Here is a 12391-nt window from a genome sequence, read left to right as displayed (position 1 = left end):
ATAAAGTCCTGGAGCTACTGAGCTACTCTTTCCTTCTCTGTACCAGCCCATGAAGTAGGTCAAGAAGGTAGAAAGACGAGGGTAGGACTTGAAACCAGAACAAATACCTGGACTGGAAGCTCTCTCTGCATGCCTCCGACAGCTCTCCAGGGCTTCCCAGTCCTCATTCTCCCCTTGCAGCAGTGCTGAGTGGGGATCTGTAGCCCATGGGCTACTCTTAAGGCTCATCCAGATGCACCCTTCAGCAGCAATAGGAATGCATAGAACACACCACTGCCAGCCTCTCTTTTCAAACCAAAGCAAACGTAAATCCTGACCACACAAAGATCTCCTCAAAAAACTGAGCTTAGCATTTAATTTACTCTCAGTCCCTTTCTTCTGCCTCATAGGATCCTTTCCTTCCTCTGCAACAGAACTGACGAGGAAACAGTGTTCTTGGTATTTCTTTAAACATTAGGACAATGGCCAGTAATGATGTAGTGAGGCAGGCAGGATGGTAAGTCTCTTGAATGACAAAATGACTCAGAGAGAAGAATCTGTGAAAACGCTGTTTTGTTTAATGTCTGAAAATAAGTCTGGGCTCAGTCCTCCAATCAATAGGTCTGGTTCCCTCTGTGTGTTCAGGCTGTTTATTTCATTAAAAAAACCACATTTTGTTGCTTTAATTCTATTTAATCTTGCATGACCACAGGAGGGATGGGAAAAGCAGCATTCCCTTCCTCCTCACATCAGCCTGACCGCAAATTCTATACGGTAATGCTGAATCTATAAATGGTAGATATCCTGCTGGTTTCAAGAGAGTTACAGAGATATTCCAGAAGAGGCAAATGGCCTACTATTTTTATTTTTAGCATTGTCAGAGCCAGGAATAACTCACCCTGACTTTTACGGACAAGGCTAAATTTGCAGAACTGAAATTCAGAACACTTTCTTCTCAAAAAAAAAAAAAAAAGGATCTTTAAGTCATAAAGGATACAGAAATTGTTAGGTGTACTGGCCTTTGCTATGGCATTCTTACAGGGCTCATTGCAAAGTATAGCATTTGTGCAAGTTATTTCTACAAGTAGCAACAAGTGTAAAAAAACAGTTAAAGGGGAATCTGGTTCTCACCAACCTTTATAACCCCACTCTTACATATGAGTTCAGACTTCTTATTTGATGATAACTGTTCAAAACCCAGTACTTATTATGGGATGGGTATGCATTTCCCTAACATCTCAGTAATGTCCTAGTGTGGAGGTGCAAACACTGATTATACTTGCTTGGAACTAGTTGTACCTGATTTCGCCAATATTTTGGAACTGATTCAGATAGGTTAGTTCACAAGCAGCCCAGCTCACTCGAGTCAGAAGCCAGCATGCTTGGTATGTGTCAGTGTATGGCTGATCTCCTGTTTCAGACTAGAGATACTACATGTTCATCAGAATTTCTCTGACAACTCTTTAACCAATTACTCCCTTGTTTCTCTCTTCAGTACAAAGTTTCAACCAATTTTTCTTTTGTTTGGAATTAAGACAGATTTTGCCCCAATTTGCTCCTGATTTAACTGAGTGTCACTTCAGGTCTAGTTTGGAGACTAGAAAAAGTCAGTTGGAAATTACCCACAGAGAACTCGCTTCAGACTTTGTCCATGGTAAACTCTTCTAGCCATCATGAACATTAGTTTCCACCATCTGTGAAGTGACACAGAAAACCCTGAGCCTAAACATTTAACTTTTCTGTGTTGGTATGCTTTGCTTACCAGGGGTAGATGGGGGGCGGGGGGAGGGGAATGTGTGTCTGCAAGTATAGTTCGTTTTGTAGGCTAGATTTTATGTCCCTTAGCCAAACAGAGAACTCATTTAAAAATTGCTAATCCTATCTATGTCAGAGAAAACAAAGAGTATAGTTGGTAAGTCAGTAACTTAATTTCACTTCATACGGACCAATAACACTTGACAGATAAGTATCTTAAATAGTATCATTAGACACTGTATATTTAATTACTCAGTGACATTAGCTTCAAGCTTTAGCTGCTGGTAATGATGTGCTCCATGCACCTGGAGTAATACAGTACAAGACATGGTTATGGTGGGTTAGACACACCTTCCCTCCCTGTTAAATGCATTTGCACACACTGGAACAGCAGGAAAGGAATTTTGCCCTCCAAAGATACTTCCTTTGGCATCATCCCTTCTGCCAGCAGTGCATGTCTGGGGCAGGCTTACAATACAAATGCAGCTTCAATAAACAATAAAGGAGAGTTAACAAGGCTTACCTGGACCAGCATGGGTACCACAGAGCATGCTTTAATGCTCCTTCAGAAGCTGGGGAAGGACAGGTGAGAGTCAGCAGGAGCTCTCCCATCTCAGCTCAACAGCTCCACAAAAATCTCTTACAGCTTTCCTGTCCCTAAAGAAGAAAGGACAAACATTTGCCTAACCTGGGCTGATATTTTCATAATCTCCACCCATTCACGCCAAAAAGAAACCTGTTTTTCAAATATGCTTTGTCTACTCTGGCCATAAGTGTTTTCAAGAATAGACGTAGTCAGAAAGTTCTGCACTGCTGAGGTTTTTTTTCTTGAAGGGGTGCAGGAAGTTGATGTGGCACAGATTTCAGGGCAGGGAGACCTGTTGTGAGGGCTGCTGCCCTGTTGATGCTACCAGACAACTTCTGTCTGTGCACACAGTTGTACGTGAATGCAAAATGCTCTGGGAAATACTGAGGGATGAGGCAGACACAGGCTGGAAAGAAGTCCTAATGATCTCCCAAACTGGACTGCCTTAACATAGTAGGTCCATACCATCTTCAATGGATGTGAAGGTTCAGATGACTGCAAGAAGCCAGCCTGCCCAGTTGTCAGTCAGGTACCCGGGGATGGTAGCAACTGCAGAGTTCATCAGAACAATAAAAATTCCTGGTGCCTTCACAACCATGGAAATGGCACAAAGCACTCTGAAACATCAATCCCAAGAACAAACAAAACTTTTAAAACAAATAGGCAAGCTAACAAAAACAAACTCAGCACCTGAAAACTAATGAAAATAACACCACAGCCAAAGCTGCTCTCATCAGACTTAGAAAAAAATAAACAAACATCCTGACAAACAACAAATCCAACCTTGCAAAGCTACTATCAACAGCACAATATTCCCAAACACACAACTGTTGCAGGGAGTGCTCCTGCAGTTAGGGGCAAGGGCACTTTGACTAGCCCCAGTACACCAGAGACAGTAAGCAGACCAGCTAGCATAGCTATCGCTATAGCAATGGCCCAAATGCTGCTAAGCATTTGGGGAAAATATTATGACTTCTTTCTCTCTCTACATTGCACTCCTTGTAAAAGAAGGATTCTAGCAACTTGGCACACGCACACTAAGGTATGCATACCATTTTACACATTAATACTATATATTCTCTATAGCCATCTAAAGTCAGATGGCACAGGGGAGGAAACATCTCTGCAACCACATGCTACAAACTCAGAAAGCAACACTCATGAAGGAAAGGATGCCCTTGAGCAGCTCTTTGACCAGGAATCCTGGCTAGAAAAGTCTTCATAATGTCTTCCTCATTAACTTGAAAACTCAAGTTCAGATTACAGCTCGGCTTTATGAAATAGCCCGATCATGAAACTGTAGTCAAATAGGTTAAGTAAACCGATATTGAGGCTAAAAAAAACAAAATCAAGGAAAAACCTAGGAATACAATCTGAATCTCTGTGAGAGCTCCTGGAGGGGAGCTACTTATCATTTGTGAATACACATAAATACCACAAGATTTCATTAAGTGAAATTTATCCTTCCCCCCTTTCTTCTCAATCTTCTACACTTTTTGGCTTCCCACCTGGTCAGTAAGGAAATCCAAACCACAAAACACTGGTTTCATGGGTAACTTCAGTCCATTTGCTACCCCTCCTCACTCAGACTCAAGGATAAATGTATAAAACTGGAAATAATATGAGCACAAGAGCTGCACTGTGCTCCATCAAGCTCCTGCTGGACAGTGCTAACTAGTTTGCACTACTGAATGGCATTTTACCAGACAGAAACCATTTAACTGCACCAGTTTGGTTTGCAACAGAGCCCGCAGGGATGTCTCTGAACACATTGTTGTGTTGCATGATGTTTATATAGCAAACTCGCCTTCACAAGATTATGCTATTTTCCTTAGTGAACTCTCAGCCTCTTTAAGAAGGAAAACATCACCAAGCCTGGACTAGCTATTTATCTGTACTTGTCCTCCCTTTATTTTCAGTGCATTCAACAAACCACTCTACTTAAGAGGTGAAGTGAGAAAAATCAAATTAAAGAGGCCAACAGAAACAAACCAGCTTCTTTTCCACAGCTTTTTAATCAAGTTAAGACACTATCCCAATGTCTTCATAACAACCATTAAGATGCAGTATATCATTACCATGAACACAATTTATTGAATATACAAAAAATCCTTTCATGATGATTTTCATCAGGGCTCAGAAACTGGGTTTCAAAGAAAATACCTCACCCTCCAGTATGTAACTGCTTGGTCAAAGGGCACGGTCAGTTTCTCTCTAAGCTGTCCCCATACCCAAACCCCTTTGATTTTGTTTAGATTTCTGAGCTTCCACCATTCTTACTTAACATTTTTTCCTTTTTTTCCCCAAAAAGTACCAACTGAAATTTTACAAACTCTTCCAAACCCATTAAATGTTCCTGGTTTAGTAATAGCAAACTAGTTTATTGTTATAACTGAATTTGAAAATATGTATTTGAATAGACTCCATTTCTATGTAAAAAAAAAAACAAAACCCTTTCAAACTGGAAAGAAAAAAAATAAAAATATTGTGATGAAAATGCATTTTGAACAAGTCCAGACTAAAGGCTGTCCTAAACAATTTCGGGTCAAGAGCTGGTTAAGATGAACTACTTCTATAAAAAATTCTCATTTTGGCAGATCAACATTTTTAACGAGGAAAACTTTATCTCTAATTCTTTTCCTTGCTCCTCACTCAATCTCAAATTACTCTGAGGAGAGTCATGCACTGTTAAAACACACAGGCCTCTCTCAGGAACAAATGTAGTAAATTTCTGAGACACCCAACATGGTGTGTACGATTGCCAAGTGGCAGAAAGCTGCTCCTCCGGTTGGCAGGCAAACGTTCTGGATTTGGTGAGGAACCACAGTGCATTAGTGTCCTCCTCTCCATGTTGCCTTTCACTTTCTAAAAAGAAAGCCTGGGACTTCAGGGTGGATATATTTTGCTGTGGCACTCAGTAGAAGATGAAAGGCACATATTTGTTACCTTAGCTCTATACAAGACACAAGAGTGAACTGTTCCAAAGACCAGATATTAAAATGTTGTTCATTCACTATCAGGGCATTCAGTCTTGCCCACGGCAAAGGTTGTGGGGTTACACCCACAAATCTGAGGTTATAATTTTCTGTGGATTTGTACAAACACCCCAATGGTCAAATTTCCGTCCTTATCTCAGTGCAACCTCACTGAATCCAGAGCAACTGATCAGAGTTTAGGCTCAGAAATCAAAAAATGTGTGTTTAAAATTATACACAGCTTCCACTCTTCTGCTGAAAAAGAGACAGAATTGATGCTTGAAACTAAGCAAACTGGACGCAGCCCTTCAGTAGCTGATTTTCTGCAATAGTCTTTTAAATTCTCCTTCCCCATCTCCTGTAAAAACAAAAAAAGTCAAATATCTCTGCTTCTTCCTCAGAGAATTAAAGCCACAGATGCCTTTTGTACAAATAAAATCTAAAACTTTGAGTGACGACCTATGACACTGAAGTGAAACTATTCCTTTCAGAGCTATTTCTAGAATACTAGGGGGGGGGGGGAAAGAACATTTTTAACAGGTCAGTCATTAATAAGGAACTATTTGCATGTATCTGCTTTTTCTATGGGTGTATATAGCAAGCATACAAAATTAGAAGAAACTGTTGAAACTATATTTTTCTAGCATTCTCTGTGAAGTTAGCCAGAAACATGACAAAGAAGGAATCTGGATGAGGAAACAACCAGTATAGGTTCTCTTGCAACCCATGGCAGAGAAGAGCTTCTGGGCTCTTGCCACGTCTTTTCTGCACCCTTTTTGTCACACGGGAGACTAGAGTCAGAAAGCTAAAGACAATTTGGGTAAACAGTGCATAAATGACAAGGTCTGCTCTGTCCTGTGACTACACGCTCCCTAGGGATGTCTGGTTGGAAAGTTTCTGAAGAACTTTCTTTTCCCAGTGAAAAATGGGATTATGTTGAAATTGAGATTCTGAGATTCTTCTGGGAATAAAACTTTCACAAGCTGGGATTTTTATGTTCTTTGGTTGTTTTTAAACAAGCCCATTTATAAAGACATTCCAGTGTTTTCACATCCTGTTTTCCTACTCTGCTACAGCATTAATAACCGGCAAACACTGCACAGCAAATAGAAAAAGTGGGTAACCCCCCTGCTCTTTTCAGATCTTTGTCAATAACACAAATGTGCAGACACTGGCGTAGAAAATAGTAAACTGGTGTCTGGGAAATGGTACTGTGATTTCACATAACATTTTCAAAACTGCTGTAGTCTCGGAAGTCTAGATGGCCATAAATTTCTATTTTTCCATGACTGCAAACAGATAAATATCACTGTCTATGCAAAATTTATTGGCTGTTACCATTCACGAAGTGCCCTTTATTGGGGAAGATAGAAGATTTCATATATTATAAGGATAATTCAGATCATAAGCCTTTTGGATCCAACAGAAATTTTAAAAATACGGAGTCTATTAGTAAATGCAGAATGATGTTGTTCTTCCAAATCTAATCCATCTTCTGTACAGAAAGGAGTAAAATGATTCTACTACCACTCATGCAATCTAATTTTATCTTTGCTAGGAGTCTGGGTTTTGGGGATTTTTTTAATGGAAAGGATGCTCTAGGAATGGGTGCCACAATCAAAATGTTTAATGTAAAAATTAATATTTTGGGGTAACTCAATCTTTCCTTTGGTATTTCTGTATTTGTGACATCCTCCCCAATATTCCTTGAACCTCTATCTTTTTGGTACTGAACACAGCTGATAGTCTTCTAACATACAGCATCTCTGAAATATTCCAGTTTCTCTTAGAAGATCACCGCAATAAAATACACCAAGAAAGCAGGGCAACAGCTTTTGGAGAGACATGTTTATGAAAAAGACCTGGATAATACTTGATTAATTGACTAGATGTGCGAATTTCCACCAGCAGAGGTCATTTTCACTCCAGAATGAATTAAGCAGCTCATAAAAACCTCTGTCATTTTATGTAAGCGATTATCTTTAAAAACGTCCTGATGCCCTGGGTATTCTTCAAAGCAAGTAATCTGGGGTAGAATATAAGGAATGTTAAAAAGCTTAAGCAAATGCTCTTAATTTGATCAAACAAATTCAGTCTGTGCTGTGAAATATCAACAAAAGCCCTGCTTTCACATTTCTGGTGCATATGGGATTGGTCAGTTTAAGCAACCCTGATGGCCTAAACGTTTTTCCCTGAGCAATTATATTCATCTGGGAAAAACTTGCCTATGCAACACTAAAACTTTGTGTAAGTCTCAGTAAGAAATGCAGTGGGCAAATGGGAGCCATCTGTTTTCTCCCTTTTCTTCCTCATGTCTACCAGCATCATCTGTGACTCCCTTCCCAGAAGGCCAAATCCCTCCCTCACATACACTGCCTCGGTAGCACGGCTGTCATTGAAGGGCATCTCTAACAAACAGACCGTGTTCACAGGGATGCACACATATGCGTTTTTCACCGTAAGATGAGACTCACACATACCAACATTTGAGTTTTAGGAAGGGGGTGCATCTTGGATTTTTAGTTTTAGCAAAGGTTAAGAGCTGTTATTTAGAACAGGAACCTGGAATTTAAAAAAAAGAAAGTTAGAATTAAGAGACACAAATGTCCAAAATGAGCGTTGAGAATAGCGCAATGATTCCAACAATGAGTAGATGTGTGTGAGAGGAGTGCTTGTAGTAACTAACTGTCATACAGCCATACTGGAAAACACACCTATGCTGGATGTCAGGGAGCTTTCATTTTTGGGGTTGTCTTGGTATTTACGTATGGTGAGGTGCTTGGAATAACATTTCCCCTCTGTGCTGTCTCACTGCCATTAAAACACCCATACTTGCTGGCCAAAAATCTCTCTGCTGTTTAGTTATTTACTTTAGTGAAATTGCAAGTATCCGCTATGGAGATAACGTGCTAGCTGTTGAAGAAACATAGCACAAAAACAGTACGGTTTGACATTCCCACAGAATTTACAGTCTCACAGTTTTTCCTCACCCCAACAGCCATGAGGGTCCCACTGCACTAGATATTGTGTAAATTCTATAAGCACATGCTATCTTCTAAACATGTAAAAATAGTTTCTAAATCATTATAATGTGTGGAACATTTTTATAGTTAATTTGGAGTACTAGAACATTTTTCTAGCAAAATAGATCAGTTTCTTGAACTGAGAGATCAATTGTCCCTGTTTTTCATACTCAGCATTTTGATGAACTTTCTACCTTAAAACCTACTGTGGAATGAGATGACGCACGTGAAACTACGGAGATGATGCTACTTTGTCTGTCTTATGTTTTGAGAAGGCCAGTGTACACAGTTTTGTTATAAAGCATCCCCGGGACACACAGTCAGTTCCCAACTGGACTGTGAACAGGCTGGTGTCTTGCATGGTAACATGGTCAGCAAAGATGTGCTTGAGTTTGATCCAAAGGACCTGAAACACAATAGGAAAACGTTGAATTAGTCCCACTGACAAAGATCATGAGGGACAGGATTTTGTTTATAAATGGCATGAAGACTGTAAGTGGGGGCAACAGGAAAGAGGGAGAAAAGGATGTGAAATAACCTTTCTAAGTCTGAAAACACTGCTCGGCAATCACTATAAATGAATTAATGCTTGGCAAAGAAATAATGTCCCTATTTCTCCTTGTTTTACACTAAGGACCAAAAGGGGAGTTGAAGGAGTTTAATTACTTTGCCTGCTAATCAATGCAAAGACATATTTTTCTGCTCCGCCATCTCATAATTTTTATTTCATCTAGTTTGGTTTTTTTGGGGATTGCCAGATGTCCCAGTTTCACTGGGACAATCCTGGTTTTTGAAGGTACATCCCATCTGCTCTTGAAAATATTTCTGTTCACTGCTCTCTTGTTGATTATGTGCTTTTAGAGCAGCCAGCAAGCAACGGACTGCAGGAGAGAGGCTGATAAATTATTATCAAACTATAAAAAGCTGCCCATATTTCCCCAATGCTGAAAATTAATTCTGTAGGGAGACTTTCTCACAAAATGTAAATGGTCACTGTGGCACACAAGAAATTATGATTACAAGTCCCACCGCTGCTCAGAGATCACCCTTTAATGTGTGTACATTTTAAACTGGAAGCGGTACCACTGCCCTTCTGCCTGAGCTCCCATCACAGAGGAAGCCCTAGACTTTTTGATTGTACAGCCATGAAAAGAGATCCTCTAAAACCAGTGCAGGGGAGAATGTTGCAGAAAAACCTCAAAGCAAGAGCTGGAGTCAGATGCAGAGGCAGTGCAGGTGGTTGGTGAGGTGGCTATGCTGCCTCCCTGACCCAGGAAAGTTTCCTAAGAAAGTACCAAGGTGAGGAGGCTACAGGTCCATTAGCCCAAAGTATCTAGAGGAAGCACACTCCTACATTTTCAGGTCCAGATCTATTTCACAGCTTGCAGCTCCATGAATATCTCACAATTATAATGAAACTATCACCATATTATGCCCAAAGCTCCAGCCTCTGGAGTCATGTGAATCTTTAAGGATCAAAGTTGCTTTTTAAGAAATTGAAAGTGAGTTTGTGGTCCTCAATGCAAAAAGGCTTGCAAAATCAACTGTGAAAGGACAAATGAAAAGTCTGCCAAACCAGTTATTTTCCATTCCTTTTCGTGGTGCTCTTACCTTTCTGGTTTCTAAATGCTTGGGGAGAACAGAAGATCAAGAAAAAGAGAATGGGATGATACCTCGACTGGGAGGTCATCTTCCTCCAATGTGGTGTGATGTCTGCCAACAAATCCCATCACAGTATCTCCTATGCATTTTCTCAAAATCATAGATTCATCAAAGTTGGAAAAGACCTTCAAGTCCAATCACCAGCTCTACACCACTGAATTACTAAACCTTCTCCTGAAAGTGTCTCGTCTATCTGTATTTTGAACACCCTCAGGGATGGCAACTCCACCACCCCCCTGGGCAGCCTGTTCCAATGTTTCACCACTCTTTCCATGAAGAAGCAACATTCACACAACTAGCTCGCTTAGTTCCAACAAGTGTCTCATTAAAAACTGCCTTTATCACAAAAAACACAAAGGACTTGACATCTACATTGCAGGTCATAAAACTTCTGAAAGTTAGACAACCTAAGTGCTTGCTTTTTTTCCCCCAAGATGTGGGGAAATAGTTGGGGGGAGGATCTTTAGTTCTCACTCATCTGTCAATACAAATATTTGAGCTCTTTAAGAATTAGAAAGATGGTAAATATATTTCACCTAGCACATATAAAGTGCTGCTAGTATATTTATAAAGTAAACGAGCATAGACCTTTTAAACTTTTTTTTTTCTCCCCAGAGGACACAGGAGTGCCAAGTTTCTGATGGGAGAGAGGGTTTACCTAGTGCTGGAGTTCAAAAACAGGAGGAGTGGAATACAAAAAATAAATCCACCAGCCTTGTTTTCATGAAGCCTAAAAGGAATGTTAAATCCACAAAACTCAGCCTTCTAGAATGTGATTCATTTGCCCAAATAACTGACTGCAAAGGGAGCCAGGCTCACTAGCTCAGGCACAGAAATTTGTACTCCAGACAGCTGGAGTGAGATGGGATGCATCCCACTCCTAATACTCTCATACAGATAGAGGAACACTTGTTGTTAAAGAGTTTGTAAAGACACCATAGCTGTGTAATCCTTACTGAGCATAAAACCCCCTGATATTAAATACTAACAACTTATTTATCTTAGAGCACACTGGAATCGTAAGGGACAAATACTGTCTGGAACCAGTAGCTTCAGCTAAAATACTTATTCAGTACAGAACCCATTCTGATGTACAGCGATGAGAGTATGATTTGTTTTCTTCTGGGATAAAAAGTTTAGTGGAAGATCTATTTTTTTTTTTTTTTTTTTTTTTTTTTTTGTCCTCTGCATTTCTAATTGATGATAGGAAAGCTTATCCTGCCTTTCCAGCTCTGCCTGCAACAGTCAGCTGTCTCATTGGCCAACGTAGTTCTTCTACTTCTTCCTCAGGACAAGTATCTTGCCTCTAAGTGCAAGGTCACTGGAACAGAAAATTTATTTTCTCTTGCATTGCATGGTCCAACTTACAAGCAAGTGCTTGAATAACTGTCCCTGTCCTGCTGCAAGGCACAGCCCACAACACATCCACATCTACAGCAACACAGTAGCCCACCCTGGACAGATCTGAGCTTGTTCACGGTTGGAGCATGACCAACATGTGCTTCTCAGGGAGAAGGTGCGCAAAAACCTTCTTAGCTCCCATCTTGCGCTAAGGTTCCCTATTACAGCATTGCTGCATCAATGCAGGGTTCTTGCAGGATGCCACGTTTTTAAGGCAGCACACAATAGGCTGGTTCCAAGCTCACAGATCACAAACCACAGAACTTAGCAAAAAAAAAAATGAAGAATATCAGTTGGCAAACCTGAGTACCAGCACTTTTTGACAAGCAAACTCAAACTGCAGCTGTATGCAACCTATCTGAACTTGCTCTTTGCATTCCAATGGTGTAACTAGGACATAGGTTTAACTGGTAGTAGATAGTAAGGAAAGCAATGACTGGTACAGCTATGACAAAGTTTTGAGACAGTGATTGCCTAGTACTATGGCAGACATTTCATATTGCCATGCTTTCTAAACCTAAACCCTACCTGCAAAACACACACTTCTGCATGGAAGGATAGTATTTGCAGAGACAGAAAGTTACATCTCAGAAGTCACAAGATAAGTAATTAAGGAGTAGTATCTTAAAGGACAGATATACTTCAAAAGTCACAAGACAAGTAATTACTCCTTAGTATGTTAATTTGCCCCATCTGTAGCTTCAGCTGAAAATACTTGCTTGTATTGCGTATAGAATATTAGACCTCTCTCATCTGCAATATATGGAAGTTATAAACTTCATTGCCAAATGCCTGTAGAAGAGTCAAAACATCTCTGCCAGTCACCAGCAAATGTCTCAATAATTCATATAGCAACGACAGCAATAGCAGTGCCACCCTTTACACAAAAGATTTGCAGAAACTCTTCCTGGCTGCTACATCCTATGTTTTTAGTAAGGATGCCAGTCGTTTTTCATTTGACATTTGTTCTATCTGAGTTAAAAAGATGTTAAATTAAATTTTAAATCTGC

General features: G+C 40.1%; 1 protein-coding gene across 1 annotated transcript in view; it reads right to left on the bottom strand.

The window, feature by feature from the left end:
* Nucleotides 1-234, bottom strand: part of ITPRID1 (ITPR interacting domain containing 1) — a gene marked incomplete at its 3' end in the record, with an annotated part of 47210 nt that extends 46976 nt beyond the window's left edge. The window contains exon 1 of the mRNA XM_084260645.1: nucleotides 108-234. Within this exon, the coding sequence (XP_084116771.1) occupies nucleotides 108-228 (121 nt within the window). The 5' untranslated portion in view covers nucleotides 229-234. The remainder of the gene's footprint in view (nucleotides 1-107) is intronic.
* Between the last annotated feature and the right edge of the window lie 12157 nt (nucleotides 235-12391).

Source organism: Gallinula chloropus (genome assembly GCF_964237585.1).
Source record: "Gallinula chloropus genome assembly, chromosome: 2".
NCBI classification, from domain to species: Eukaryota; Metazoa; Chordata; class Aves; order Gruiformes; family Rallidae; genus Gallinula; species Gallinula chloropus.
The sequence above is the reverse complement of the archived record's forward strand: the minus strand, read 5'-3'. Positions and strand labels throughout refer to the sequence as shown.